Raw genomic sequence first — 16,246 nt, 5'->3', positions numbered from 1 at the left:
TGGCTTTACAGCTCCTTTCTGACATTTCCCAGCAAAACCTCACCTAGGCCCCACCTCTGAGAGTGACTGTCATTCTGAAACACTGGGTTTAACTCACAGGCTAGAAATGCACTCTAGAGGACGAGCTTGAATAAACCTGCTGAAACTCAGGAAACCACAGGGGAACTGGGAAGTAACCATGTTTAATATTTAACAAAGTGAGTTGTACTCTGAGGCACTATTATTTTTCCTTTGCTCCAGAAATACAAGGTGAATGCTTTGAGCAATCCAGCTTGGGCCTTACTTTCCGCACAATTTACGAGAAAACACCTGCTCGTTGCTGAAGAGGGCTCCTAAAGCCACCGGCCTACACCATTCCTAAAGCCCACTCTTCTAAGTTTGAGATGCTTGACTGTAATGTAAGCAAATCTGAACATGCAGTCTATCTTTGGGATGTCTCAGCATATTTGAAAATTAAGGGAGAGAAGATGGAAATGAAGGAGACCCTTGACCGGAGCCAGTGGGATATGGCGGAAGTACACACCTTGGTAAGACTTAGATTGCTCTCCACCAAGGAAAGGGAAGAGAAAAAGGACAAGACACAAAGTGAAATGACTTCAATTCCCATTTAACAAATGCCATCACATTAAAAATCTATGGCACATTGGACCCCATAAATATATACAATTATTATTTGTCAATTAAAAACAAATTTTTTACAAAATCCGTGATATACTCTCAAAGCCTCAGACCCAGGCTCATATTCTCCAAATGCTATTCAACAGAACACAAGTTCAAGAAGAGTAAAAGCACTGGACAGCTTGTTCCCTGGAGCTCATAGCGATAGAATTTGACCTACATTGCTAAAATGCCAAGTTTGTCCTTCTGGGTCTTTTTAATGGATAAAATTCAGAGAAGAGATGACTATAAAAGTTAGTGTCAGTGTGTTTAACACATAGCCTTTGATCTTTTGAGTAATACTTACCTCAAAAACTTCCCTCTATCTAGAAAAGTTAATTAGTATTTTTTTAATTAACCAATATATTAAAATGTTAATTCAGCATCTTTTCTGGAAAAAAAAAATAGAAATAATAGGCTCTCCTAAAGTCCTTATTGTTGTGAGTCTGTAGAGAGGATCGCTAACTTTTAAATTCAGTTTGCTTGTTTTGTCACTTTCATTAGGCAGCATCTTCCAAAAAGCCACTGGGCATCTTTCACAGGCCATGGAAAGATAACAGTGGATTAAAGATAATACAGGCTCTGCTCTAGGCAGCCTGATTCCCTTTCCATCTCCTGTCAGGACCTTCAAGGGTAATTGTCACTATCAGAAAGCAGTGACATTTATTTTCCCTCAAGGTAGATTCAGTGTTCAGACCCTCATAGTGATGTAAAAGGCCCAGTAAGAACTGCATGGCAGTAAGACTTGCATGGCAGGACTGGAATTTAACTCTTGGGTGCTATAAACTCATCCTCTGGTTTCTTCTTCTTGACTTGTCCAAATCTAGTTGCTACATTAAAAACTTCCCCGCATGGGCCGGGCGCAGTGGCTCACGCCTTTAATCCCAGCACTTTGGGAGGCCAAGGCGGGCAGATCACGAGGTCAAGAGATCAAGACCATCCTGGCCAACATGGTGAAATTCTGTCTCTACTAAAAATACAAAAACAAATTAGCTGGGCATGGTGGTGGGCGCCTGTAGTCCTAGCTACTCGGGAGGCTGAGGCAGGACAATCACTTGAATCCAGGAGGCAGAGGTTGCAGTGAGCCGAGATTGCGCCACTGCACTCCAGCCTGGCAATGGAGCAAGATTCTGTCTCAAAAAAACAAAAACAAAAACAAAAAACCTCCCCTGCATTACTGATATAGAGCATCTCACTCTTTCTTACATTCCTCCAAGGGGACATAGATCATTCTTGGGGACTCTGGAGACTTAATGCAGGAAACACGTGGCCAAAACCAAGGAAGCACAAGTGAGAAAACACAAAAGTTGGAGCAGATACTTGAGGGAAATGGAGCAAAGGCTCTGAGTCATTTGTGGGAAAAAAAGACAAAAATTGATTCAGTAACTGTGTTCCTTCATTTTACCCAAATGAGTTGAAAACACGTCCACACAAAAACCTGCACATAGATGTTTATAGCAGCTTCATTCATGACTGCCAAACCTTGAAAGACACTGAGATGTCCTTCAGTAGTTAAATGAATAAATAAACTGTGATACATCCAGAAAACAGAACATTATTCAGTGCTAAAAACAAATGAGCCATCAAACCATGAAACTACATGGAGGAAATTTAAATGCATATTACTAAACAAAAGACGCCAATCTGAAAAGGCTACATACCGCATTATTCCAACTATGTGACATTCTGGAACAGACCAAACAATGGAGACAGCTGGGTGCGGTGGCTCACACCTGTAATGTCAGCACTTTAGGAGGCCGAGGCAGGCGGATCATTTGAGGTCAGGAATTCGAGACCAGCCTGGCCACTGTGGTGAAACCCTGTCTCTATTAAAAATACACAAATTAGCCAGGCATGGTGGCAGGTGCTTGTAATGCCAGCTACTCAGAAGGCTGAGGCAGAAGAATCGATTGAACCCAGGAGGTGGAGGTTGCGGTGAGCCGAAATCATGCCACTGCACTCCAGCCTGAGCGATAGAGCAAGACTCCATCTCAAAGGAAAAAAAAAAAAAAACAATGGAGACAGTAAAAAGATCAGTGGTTGTCAGGAGTTGAGGGGAGTGGAGATTAGTAAGCAGAGCAGAAGAGTATTTTGGGCAGTGAAACTATTCTGTTCGATACTACAATATTAGATAGATACATGTCATTACACATTTATCAAAACCCCTAGAATGTTCACCAAGAGTGAACCCAAATGTAAACTACTATGGATTCTGGGTGATAAAGAAGCATCAACGTAACTACATTGATGATAACAAATGTACCACTCTGGTGCAGGATGCTGAAAGTGAAGAAGGTTTCGAATGGGGGCAAGGGAGGGGGGATTGAGTGGAGGGATTCGAAGGGCAAAAGAACACTGCTAACGGAGCATTAGAATCGAATGAGAAAACAAGAATAACACAAGAAATGTTCAAGAGCCTTTTTTAGTCTTTAGCAGGAAAAATTAAAAGCTACTTCTCCAGGGACCTGAGACTAACATTAGGCATCACCACTGTCCATGGCATGGTTTCTCTGCTGTAACATGGGGGCACAGTGTGTTCTTACCAATATTTATGAAACTCTCAGATACTAGATACAAAAGAGAAGGAAGTTGGGAAAATTACAAATATTAATACAACTTCTGTTTGGAGGAGAGTTTGCGGTTGAGTGGGAACAAGGGACACTACACTCATAAGTGAGGAGGTTCATGGGGAATGGGGGTGGGAGGAAGATCATGGACTGAATACAAAAGTGCTAGCCTCAATGCTCCAAACTGAGTATTAGCTGCCTACCAATGATATGCATTGTGACCCTAGGTCATCTAACCAATTGATGTTTCCTGCTGAAGTAATCTTGAAGTTAAACAATGTAATTTTAAGAGCAAAGATAAGGTCTTCCTACCAACCAAAACATGTACCCTGCTTGCTAACATGTACCCTTCTGCTACCTATTAAAATGCAAATACCCTTAGGGGATATTAGACTTGAAGTCATATAAATCAAGTGTAATTTACTGTGAGTTTATTTATCTGATCTGAGTAGATTGCTTTGATAGGAAAAAGGGTATAGTAAAGTCAAGATCACCGAACACCATGGCATGGTGAAATGTTTGGCTGGGGGAATGAGGATATTTAAAACACTCTATTAACTATAGGCTTTAGCAAATCAATTTTCTTTCTGAAAAAATGGGATGAAAACACTGAAGGCATGGTCCATGAAAGAAAGAATTGATCAGCTGGACTTCATTAAAATTAATATTTTCTCCTCTGTAAAAGACACTGTCAAAAGAATCCAAAGACAAGCCACAGACAGGAAGAACTATCTGCAAAAGACATATCTGATAAAGAACTGTTATCCAAAATATGCAAAGAACTCTCAAAGCTCAACAATGAGAAAGAAAACAACCAGATTAAAAAATCGGCCAAAGACTTTAGTTGACACCTTGCCAAAAATGATATACATATGGCAAATAATCATATGAAAAGATGCTCCATATCACATGTTATCAGGTAAATGCAAATTAAAACAATTAGATACCACAATATACCTATCAAAATGACCAAAATCCAGAACACTGATAACACCAAATGCTAACAAGGATGTAGAACCATAAGAACTCTTTCATTGCTGATGAGAATGCAAAAGACAGTTTGGCAGTTTCTTACAAAACTAAACATACTTTTACCATACAAGCCAGCAATCACACTCCTTTGTATTTACCAAAAAAAGGGTTGAAAACTTATGTCCATCCAACAGGAATGCTTATAGCAGTTTTGTTCATAATTGCCAAAACTTGAAAGCAACCAAGATGTCCTTCAGTGAATGAATGGATAAACTGTGGTACATCCAGACAATGAAATATTATTCAATGCTGAAAGGTTCAGAGCTATCAAGCTATGAAAAGACATGGAGAAAACTTCAATGCATATTACTAAGTGAAAGAAGGCCATCTGGGAAGGCTACATACTATATAATTCCAACTATGTGACATTCTGGGAAAAGCAAACTACGAAGACAGTAAAAAGATCAGTGGTTCTCAGTGGTGGGGGGAGAGAGAGAGATGAAAGGCAGAGCACAGAGGATTTTTAGGACAATGAAACTATTCTGTAATGATACACATCATTATGCTGTAATGATGTAATACTGTAATGATACACACCATTATGCATTTGTCAAAACCCATATAGTATAATGCAACAAGTTATATAGATTGGATGTTGTCCCCTTTAAATCCCATGTTGAATTGTAATCCCCAATGTTGGAGTTGGGCCTGGTGGGAGGCTACTGAATCATGAAGCCAGATTTCTCGTGAATGGTTAAGCCCTATCACATTGGTGCTGTTCTCGTGATAGTTCTCACAAGAACCAGCTGTTGAAAAGTGTGTGACATCTTCCCCCTTGCTCTCTCTCTTGCTCCTGCTGTCACCATGTGACATGCCTGATCCACTTCGCCTTCTGCCAAGCTCCCTAAAACCTCCCCAGAAGTCAAGCAGATGCCAGCACCATGCTTGTACGGCCTGCAAAACCATGAGCCAGTTAAACCATTTTTCTTTATAAATTATCCAGTCTCAGGTATTTCTTCATAACAACACAAGAATGAGCTAACACACCAAGAATGAACCTTAATGTAAGGTAAGGTCTTTGAGTGATAATGATGAGTCCATGCAGGCCCATCAGTTGTAATAAATGTACCACTCTGGTGGGAGAATTGACAACGCAGGAGGCTGTGCATGGTAAGGGGCAGAGGGTATACAGGAAATCTGTGTACTTTCCACTCAATTTTGCTGTGAACCTAAAACTGCTCTTAAAAAATAAAGTATAATCTGAAAAAAATTTTTAATGAAAACAACGCCACCACTGAATGTTTGCAAAGCAACCAGAGCATTGACTGTATACTATTTTACTATTGTTATTACTCTCGAAAAGATACTTAGGGAGCAGTGAGTAGATTTTATGGAATGGAGACAAAAGAGTCTTCGATTTCTCTCAGGCTAGCTCAATGAAATTCTACATTAGGGAAACAATATTCATGTGCAAGTTTTTGTCCTGTATTCATTTATTTTCCTCTGATTCTCTTGAGGCACAGGGATCAAGGACAGGTTTTGGGTATTCCTGTGTCCTACGAAATATATCTCCACAAAACCTAATCTCTTTAATTTTTCCAGAATTTCTAGAAAAAAACTACAAGATCTTGACCACATGACTATGACCTTGGAATTTTCTCATGAGGATCTTGGACATCACCACTACACCTTGCTGACCTCCAAGGCCAGCTTCCCCTTGGAGTTCTGACCGAAGTACTACACAAAGCTCTTCCCTTAGTTCATTTAGGGCTACTCAGGCAGTTGGCACTTTTAAACAAAAGAAAGTAAACATAGATGGGGAATAAACCATTTTTAAGAAGCCTGACTTATATAAAAGAGGTTCCTGATCTTATCACAGTTACCTACTACCAGGACTCTAAGGTCTTGGCTGCTCTAGACCCTGTCTCCCAAGCAATCAACCATGTTAGAGCAAAAAGGCCCATTCAGCATCATGGCATCCAGCCTGGACCCTTTAACTCTCACATCCCTGCATGCATACTTCTTACCACCTACCACCAGGGACCCAAGGGCTTTCCAGTGTGCCTGGCCTCTCAGCCTTTCCCACTAATTCCCTGTGTCTAGTCTGACATTTGTCTCTTCCCCAGTTAATGAATGACTGTCCTTCAGGAGAGTCAGCTGCCCTCCCCTCATACCTCCCTACACCCATTAATCTCCCTTGGACATAAGTCAACTCAGTAGTAGGCCTAATAGATATTTTACCCACAAGATAGCATTACATCTATGTAGCAAGACACACACACATAACACACCTGCCAAGATGAAAAAGAGTGATGGAGAATGTGCAGCTGAGATGTTGCATTATACTCACTACTAAATTGTAAGAAACAGTCTTGAAAGCAGGGTCCATCTGTCAGTGTTTATATAACCCTTGATGGCCAGCACAGCATCCAGTACAATTAGGCACCCAATAAATAATTGTCGCATTAAATAATGAATGAATAAGTTTAATGATTTCTCCCACTGCTTCAAATCTGAAGTGAAAGACCAGTTCTGTGCTCTGACATAGCCCCTGATAAATTTTGAGTTTTAAGGAAATCCTCAATAAAGCCTCCATTGATCAAGCTCCAGGATTAACTTCTCTCTGCTATTTACTTTCCAACACAGAAAACTTTAAATACTTTAAAATATGTAAAGTTGGAGGAATTAAATTAAATAAACAACTCACTGGCAATGGAACCACTCCAAGGCGAAGGCAACATAGATACTTTCAAAACTACACATAAAGTCACCAAGGCAAAATGAACTTCTCATACTTAAAACAAGAAAAATATATTTAACAAGAATTAGTATTTATTGAGAATCTACTATGTACCAAGAAGTATGATCGGCACATATTTTATATTGTTTTGTTTAACCCTTACAACAGCCCTACACGTTAAGAAGTATCATCTCCATTTTTAAAAAGACTCAGAAAAGTGTTTCTGTCCGTAGTCACTTGTTTAAGGGGTTAAGGGCATAAACTTTTGGATCCAGACTGACTAGGTTTAAATTCTGCCTCTGCCTCTTCCTAGCTGTGTGACTCTGGACAAACATAGCTTAATATATTTGTGCCTTGGTTTCTTCGTCTGAAAAATGGAGCTAATAATTGTGCCAGTTGCTAAATTATCATCGCTCATCTCCAAGCCCACATTTCTATTATCTGCTTTGTGATGCTTGGGGCTGGAACTCTGAGAACCACATTTTGGCTGAGTCAGCTGCTTCTTGTAATATCTGCCAGTAGGGGCGCTAGCGAGAGGGGCAGAGCCCGAGGAGGAACATGGGACTTGGTCCTTCCCGTGTGCTTCTTATGAACTTTGCCTCAGCAATACCATCCTTTTTTCCTTCCTACAGAGCCACTGAGCCAGTTTGTAGATTCTCCAGAACCAGCCTCATTATGTACCCCTCAAGGACACTGGCACCTGCCCCCTCCTTTTTCCAGAATCAGCCTCATTATGTGCCCCTCAGGGATACTGGCACCCGCCCCCTCCTCAGAGGTCTGCATTTCAGCTCTGTGGGGCCCTTCCTCTAAGTGTCCAGGAAGTGTTAGTAATCCCAGCTCTTTCCTTTGCTTCCTCAGCCCTGGAGACGGCAGCTGCTCCCTGGAATTGCTTGCTACCTGCCTGATACCTTACAGCTCTCTTTCTACCCTTCTTTTTACCCTTTTCATTACCTCATTAAAACACTACAACCGGTTAACCGGTTAGATTCTCTTTTCCAATTATTGGTGTGGTATTCTCCTGACAAGCCCTGAGAAACAAGAACACCTACCTCATTAGGTCACTGAGACTATTAAATGAGTTCATTGTAAAATGCTCGTATTGTACCTGGAGCATAGGGCTTGCTATATCAATGTTAGCTCTTTTTATGTGGTAAGTATTGGAGCTGGGTGGGAACCTGGGTTTGTCTATCTTCTCAATCAACATAATGTTTCTCTAACAAAAATAGCTACTGTTGACACAGGCATGGGTTTAATGCTTCCACATACATTGCCTCTTTTAATCCTCTTCAGCACCTCTTAGATGCTTTGAATTTTTGCAGTGTTTTTTTCTCTGACAATTGGCATCAAGAAAGGTATTCTGAGTTACTATGTGCATTATTCTGAAAAGGTAGGCAAGTACTCCCATCAGTGCAAACTTCTACAGTGGAAGAATAATATGTAAATATGAACCTCTCTAAAATTAAACATGAACTTCTCCAAACTTGCCCCATGTATCACCAGGAATTAACATAATTAAAGTGTGTATGCGTGTATTCATGTGTGTTTGTCTGAGAATTAATATTTTGAAATTTCAAATTTTCTATTGTTTGAATTTCTGAACTATCAATGAAATATAGAACCTCAAAATTATTAAAAGGCTACTTTGCACCAGGTACTGGGATGTAAGTGTTTTCACATATATTATCTCATTTTATCCTTAACATATGCTACCCTAGTGGGTATGATCATCTTCTCTATACAAATATGTTCAAGATCACATAGCAAAGTGGCAGAACCAAGAATTGAAACCAATTCTTTCTGACTCACAGAGCTCATGTTTTAACCAATTCATCACAGGTCATAAGTGAGGGTTATTCTCCACAACACATGTTGAGAGAATAAAGTTTAGTAAAAATATGAACTGAGATAGGAACAAATTGCTTCACTGTGAAGTGCTTAGAAAATAAAAGAGCTGAATATAGCACAGTATCTTCTGACCTTGCTTTCAGAATTGCTTGTAAGTCATGGGAAAATTCTCAGGTTCTGTCACTGGGTTTCAAGAATCTCCCTCAAATTATATTTCATTTCAAGGATCCCTCTCCCCTTTCAGTTTTGCTATTATGAAGGCAAAGCATATGAGAATAAGAACTACTTTGTTTCTGGGTATGCCCTGGCCTTCCAAAGACAAGTCATTCTCTTCAGGAAGAAAAATAAATAAATAAATAAATAAATAAATAAATAAATAAATAAATAAATAAATAAATGCACCCACCCAAAACAATTATTTTTTTAAGGAACAATATGGAAGAAAAAATATACCTTTTGCTTGGTGCTTGATTTCAGGCCAACTCGGGAATGACTTTTAGACTAGAGGAAAAAATGAGAAAGAAATCTATGAAAAACACAGTATAATAGTAGAATGTATTTTGAAGTCATTTCTTCTATCATAGGAGGCATAAGTTTTAAGTTAAAATCCTTTCCCCTAAACTTCCTTCAAAGCATCTAGAAATCCAAGACTAGAAACACAGCACAGACTCCAGTGTTGAGATTTGAAACTTACATACTATTTAAGTTCTAGAGCTGAGAATGCCAAGACTGACCTACACTTTGGCAATGCCTTGTTCATATTTACCAAGTCAGCATCTTTTCTTACAGGACACTGGCAGAAACCAAAAACTGCAGCACATGCCTGCAGCTCTAATAAAGGAAAGGGAAAGAAGGAAGAAAATGAGTGAAACAAGAGGCGAGAAAGAAAAAAGAGAAGGAAAGGAAGGAAATGTCCTCTAAATTGGAACACAACAAAACAGGCAGAATGAAGAAAAGAACATGCTTATGGGAAGATTTCCAAGTGCGTTTCTGTAGGGCAGATTTTAATCTGTTAACTTAAATAAATTTTCATTACATTGAAAAAAGCTCTCAGAAACATTAATTCTTATATAGGGCTTTTTTTTCTTCCAGTTTATTCATGATTATCTAAACTGATCTGGGATTAGCAAAGGTAAACCAGGCATTAAGCCATGCATAAGAATATTTTGATATGGAATATTATTATGATTTTTCTCCCAATGAGAAAAAAGCAAGTCAAGCTTACTATATTTAGTATTCACATAGTGAATATATTTTTCTTTAAACATACTATGAATCAAAGTTAACTCTAAATCATTTGCTGCAACATAGCTAGAAAAATGTCTTCCTAAGTCAGCAGTCCTCAAACTTTTTCATCTCAAAGTCCACTTATACTTTTTAAAAGTATTGAAGTTTGAAGTTCCCAAAAAGCTTTTGTTTGTATGGGTTATATCTACTAATATTCACCTTATTAGAAACTGGAGTTGAGAAATGTTTAAACATGTATTTATTAATTCATCTTAAAATAGCAAGAATAAATTCACTACATGTTAAAAAACACAGTGTATGTATACACCAAAACAGAAAAAAATAGTGGGATGACATTTACATTTTTGCAAATTTATTTAATGTTTAGCTTAAAAAGAAGATAGCTAGATTCTCAAAACTGCTTTTGATTTCATCTATTTTGATAGGTTTTTGCTTTCAATAAATGAAGAAAATCCAGCCTCACTCAGATATGAGGTTGGAAAATGAAAGAGTATTTGTAATGATCCTTTCAGAAAATTGTAGATATTCTTCTCTGATAATATGCCAAAACTTGACAAGTGGCGATTTCTTAAGGGTTAGTTGCAATATATAGTCTGAAATCATACCATGAACATTTTATACTCTGTTACATTAAAATGTGTTGGTCTACCTTACACTTTAAATAGATCTTTTGTAGCATCTTGTATTGGTCATTTTGAAAACATTGGTTCAGTGAGTTATGCAGAATTCCCAAATGTTGACCCATTTCACTATATAATATCCCCAAAATCACATTTGTTAATAACCAACCTCACCGAAAAAATCCTCAACTGCTTATAAGGTATTAAGCTCATAGTAACAGATAGAAGCTTTCCAAAATTCTACTTTTCTCTTGAAAGCTTGAATTTTATCACAGGCAACAAATACCGTCAGTTGCTTCCTTGAAGTAATACACTTACTTCATTCATTTTTGCAAACATGTCTGCCAGCCACCTGAATCTAAATAATCATAGTTCATCTCTTGTTCTTTTAAGATAAAATGGTATTTTATGAAAAAAGAGACTAGTTCAGCTCACAATTCAATTGCACAGTGCTCTTCCTCAAAACAGCCAATGAACCTTTGAATGGAGCAAAAGTGCTGTATGCATACTTTCCATTTTATCACACAGAATACTAAAGAGCTGTGTACTCGAGGGTTAAGATTTAACAAACTTAATAATTTTTAGTATTTCATCAAGGGCATTCTTAAGTGAAACAGGCATTTTTGTCCTGCAGTGCAAATGCACAGTGGTGAAATTATAAAGATTAGTATACAGTTTGGTGCTACTGCGTTAAGTCATGCTAAAGCACCAACAGTTTTAGCCACCATTGCTTCTACACAATCAGTGCAAATGTCACCCAATAAAAAAGGCAAAGAATGTCTTAATATTATGACAAGAGTTTTTACTTCTGAGATTCCCTTTGAGAATTGCCACCCTTAGTCATTTACAACAGTTGAGCCTAAAGCAAAGAAATAGATCTTATGAGGAACAGGGCCAATCAAAAACAAGTTGTGATTGTCCCTACTTCCCTTCTGCTGCCTTAGACAAGAGAGACCAATCAGTAGTAGACTTCCTTCTAATGGACAGAGCCAGGATGGGGAAAGAAACTTGAGATGAAATCGAGTGTTCATCTTTCACTTATTCATATCATGTTTTGAAGTCCATCTAGACTGTTATGTGCTGAATTATTTCCCACTAAAATTTATATGTTGAAATTCTAACTCCAGTACCTTAGAATGTGATTGTATTTGGAGATAGAGGCTTTCAAGATAAATAAGGTAAAATGAGGTCATATAGACAGGCCCTAATCCGATATGACTGGCATCCTTATAAGAAGAGGGGATTAAGACACAAACAATACACATACACAGAGGAAAGACAATGTGAAGACAAAGACATCCATCTACAAGCCAAGGAGAGAGGCATCCAGATGAAACCAACCCTGCTGACAGCTTGATCTTGGACTTCTAGTCTCTCTCAGAACTGTGAGAAAATAAATTGCTGTTATTTAAGCCACCCAACCTGTGGTATTTTATTATGGAAGCCCTAGAAAACTAATACAAATCTACTCCAAAGAAGAAGTCAAAAATCCAGAAAATGGAGGTCCAGCAAAACTAAGCCCTGAATCAAAATGGACCGTTATCATCACATTCATTGTCAACCATGTAAATCCTGAGAAAGAAAGTCTGGATCAATGCTTCTCAAACTCTAGAGTTCATAAAGATCAGTTAGGGGGCTGTTAACCATTCCATTTTCCCACTCCAACTCCAAAGATTCCAAGTAAGAAGATGTAGGTGTAGGATATCTCCCTGGAATGTGCATTTTAACCAGCACCCCAGAGAACTGAAATAGATATATGGTCTACAAAGAATAATTTGAGAAACACTCACCTGCCAAGGACAGTGGTAACTGGGGCTAGGAGAATTGAAACAGGTAAATGTTGGCAAATTATTCACACTAGCCCAAAAGCAGATCTACAATAGTTCTTTAACCTCTCCAATTAAAAAAAAAATAAGCATACAAATTGTGTGTTTATTTACATTTTTTAGAAATTTGGCTGGGCTTCTATACCATATTAATTTCCACAAACATCCATGAATATGGCCTTTGTATACAACTCAAAGTCATGACAGTCAACATGACTTAAAGGAAAAGCCCTCAATTTCTATAAGAGATTAAAAGCCAATTCAATCCTAAAGAAATGCCTTTTTCATTTGACATTAAATGAGCTCTTGGGTCTTGACAGAATGGAGAGTGGGCTTAATAAAGATCATCTGTATTGCACATTCCATGCTATGGAGTGGGTCTACTATTTACAATCCGGTGGCCTTCCAAAAATTTCTTTCATAAGTTAGATATAAAAGACTAGAGTTTACTTTCCCTATACAGATAATTTTATAGGCTACACCACAAAGGCCTATTTAATCACTAATATAACTGAAATGCTATGTAATTGCAGTAAAAAGCAGTAAACTACCATGCTACTGACAGTTAAAGCAGAAAATAATAAAAATCAATTAACAACCTGTTTTACTTTTTCCGTGTATCTTGAACAATAGTGTAAAACAAAATGTATATTTAATTTGAAGAAGATGAAGACCAAGGTAGAAATTCTGGAATTCTGAAGAGGCCTTTACAGAAATTTCAAGACATGGTATTCACAGCTAATGTGTCCGATGCCGCTCGCCCTTCCCTCCCAAGTGGATGGTTTTGCTTTTCTCAGTTCAAGTGCATCACCAGCATTGCTCTGATCTTTAGCAGCTATGAATAGGGCCACTCAGGACTCCTAGTGGTAAGGAGCAGCAAGGGAACTAAAAAGGCTATTAGAGGGCTCCTTGAGGCAGGCACGCTGGCCCAGGCCAGCTCTCACCAGAGATGGACTATTGCCTATTTTCACCTGTCCCCTAGCTTGGAAAATGCAGAAATGGGGAGAAAATGAAAAGGAAAAAAACTTGCTTTTCTCAAAAAATTGGTAAAAATTCAAAAAGAAAGGAAAGATAGGGCAACGAAAACTATTCTACATGAATAACTGCCTCAAAAGAAAGAAGGAAAGTCATGGAGAAGAGGTAAGTGGTCAGAAATTTGCCTAAGTCAGACTTTAGCTAGCATTAGTGTCCAAGAACCCCAAGATTGCTCTCTGGAACTAATGAATGGCAAGAAGGAAAGGAGAGCAGAATAGCTTGGCAGTGGGGAAGGTAGAGAAGGAGTTATTATGTTGTAACTGGCACCGCATATACAAGGAACATTCACAGATCAGTTATACAGCCTTGTCTGGTATATCAGCCAATACACCAGCTAGTCTTAGTTGGAAAGAAAAACTTCACAGCACATTTTGAGTAACTTAATGCATGGGCTCAGTGGGCCACCTGGTGGGGCAGCAGCTTATAATGGGTTCCACAGCTAGGGCATTGCTGCTGGGTCTCGCCTTTGTGCAGCCAAAACCAGATGACAGCACTGTTGTCCTCTTCACAGATGCAGCCCACTATACTCTTGTTGGTGATGGAGGAAACTAAATTAGGGTCTTCCTTGGTGCCTGAAACTGCCTTCGGGGGTAATATACTGTATAGGTCCAGTCCCTTCCCTGCAACCATCATGACCTCCATCTCCAATCCAGTCATCTGCTCATCATCAGTAGGAACGCCACCTCCAGATGCCATAGAGCACACCACGGCCACCCCATTGGGACCACAGGCCCTCAGGGCCTGCGCAGCCAGTGCTCCAGCTCCACGAAGTAACCTTAAAGCCATCACGCCCGCAACTTGGGGAATGTCTGCGTAATGTTTTATTGTAGACTTCAACACATTTAAAGAAAAATAGCCTACCTAACAAGGCTAACCTTAACTCCCACATACACACACATACTCAGAAGAGGCAGGAGCAGCAGAAGAAAACCTTATAAAAGAAATCCCTGATTTCCTTCTATAATTGAATTATAATAAACTGTCAGGAATTTTGACCTTAACTTTTATAAGTAAGTGTTAATTAAAATAGTGCGTTCTCTAAAGTTACTCCAGAGTTCAAAACAGCAAGGGTTGAATGTGATTATGTTTTCCAGGCCTATTTATGAAAATGAGCGTTCTGACATCTAAGCCTGCAGTTGTGATTGAGTACAATGCATGCAGGATTTTAATGGAAACCAAAAGGGAATTTAAGTGGCCTCTCCCAGCAACTACTATGCATTTTCCCCACCCATGATACTACTCACATCAGGAAAGGGGTCCGCGTTTATGATCCCTCTGCTATTTTTAGCTGAATTAGGAAATGTTTCAGGTTGCTCTACCAACATCAGAGAATTCAATTTAAACCCCAAGATGAAACAGGCAAGGGAGCGCTCTTAAATATGGGCTTTGGTCTAAGCTCCCTTAGTTGAACACTGCAGGGTAATGTAATGGGATCACTCTGTAAATGGGGTGATTAGCAACCCAATAACTCATGGGAGTAATAACCTGTTTGGAAGTGTCACTTCATGCTCAGAGACTGGCACGAAGGACACCTCTGAGCTGATATGACATTAAGAAAGTCTCCCACATCACATCCATGTGTTGCTCGTTTTCTGGAATGACACAAGAAGAAGTGGCTAAAATGGAAAGTTCAGAAATAAGAGTGTTTGTCACTTCACAATTTGCAGGATGCTAACAACGCAGTCAAGACTGACTACACAGCATTGACAGAAGATACTCCTCTGATTTGGGAGTCGTTTTTCAATCCAATCTTCTTTAAAAGAAATCATGAAGATAGTTTAAATTCAAAAGGCCTATGACACTCTGAACTGCAATTCGTTTAGAATGTAGGACCACCACCTCCTCGTCCACATTAGGGAAAGGGAAAGTATCTGACTTCCCAACAGAAATGTAAGGAGTCCTTCCTTTTCGAGGAATATCTATACAAATGCTTAGGACAAAACTCCTCTCTGGTCACTCTGGGCTGCTGTCAGGCCCTTCTAGATTCTCTTTTTCCAATTTTATTCTCTTCCCACATCTGGGGTAACTGGACAGCTGTGGGTCCAATCCTGTCTGTGGGGGATGACTGGAGATTTATAATCCAGGGGGCCATGGTGGGTCAGCATCAGTTGCTGCCAGACATCTGTTGTTATTGTTTGCCCTGCATCCATCCCCTTCTTTCTGGTAATAGCACTGTATCACTGCAACAGTCAGGAACTCAGCAGGAAACACAGGGCTCTCTGGAGAGAATTTAATCAAGCATAGTTGTACAGAGGTGCAGACAGGCTTAATGAAACCAGTAAGAGATGGGGAGGCACCCCAGGCTAACAACAGTAGGAAGTGATTATCATCACTAACCCCACACAGGCAATCTCTGAGAGAGCTTTAGCCACAGGAGAAAGTACTGCAGGGGCACAGTGGCTGCCAGCATGCAGCCCAGCAGGCGAGGAGCTGGAGGATTCTCTCCTGTCACCCCCTATCACTTGCTGCCAGTGCCCATTGGCCAAACCAAAGTGGAAGGCAGAGGACAAGGGAGTTACGGTCTGTAGTTCATCTATTGATGGACACTTGAGTTGCTTCCAAAACCTACTGTCCTTAACCACCACACTTACTCATCTCCCAGATGCCTTTCTGCCTGCTGTCTACCTTTACACCCTCTTCCAGGACTGCCTCATGACTGCTTGGGTGCTGTGGTCTGCCTACTTGCCTTGTTCTTTCTTCCCACTGCTAGCTAGTGCCTCCATCTGGCCCACCCTT

General features: G+C 39.5%; 2 protein-coding genes across 2 annotated transcripts in view; both read right to left on the bottom strand.

The window, feature by feature from the left end:
* RASGEF1B (RasGEF domain family member 1B) overlaps window positions 1-16,246 on the bottom strand; it is a 632,849-nt gene that overhangs the window by 493,997 nt on the left and 122,606 nt on the right. Inside the window, exon 2 of the mRNA XM_032149109.2 lies at window positions 9,235-9,282. Coding sequence (XP_032005000.2) covers window positions 9,235-9,282 — 48 coding nt within the window. The remainder of the gene's footprint in view (window positions 1-9,234; window positions 9,283-16,246) is intronic.
* LOC116466323 (cytochrome c oxidase subunit 5B, mitochondrial-like) lies at window positions 13,904-14,296 on the bottom strand. The gene has a single exon (XM_032753864.1). The coding sequence runs from the start codon at window positions 14,294-14,296 to the stop codon at window positions 13,904-13,906; it is 393 nt and encodes a 130-aa protein (XP_032609755.1).

The sequence above is a fragment of the Hylobates moloch genome, unplaced genomic scaffold (assembly GCF_009828535.3).
Source record: "Hylobates moloch isolate HMO894 unplaced genomic scaffold, HMol_V3 SCAFFOLD_2, whole genome shotgun sequence".
In the NCBI taxonomy this organism is placed as follows: Eukaryota; Metazoa; Chordata; class Mammalia; order Primates; family Hylobatidae; genus Hylobates; species Hylobates moloch.
The sequence above is the reverse complement of the archived record's forward strand: the minus strand, read 5'-3'. Positions and strand labels throughout refer to the sequence as shown.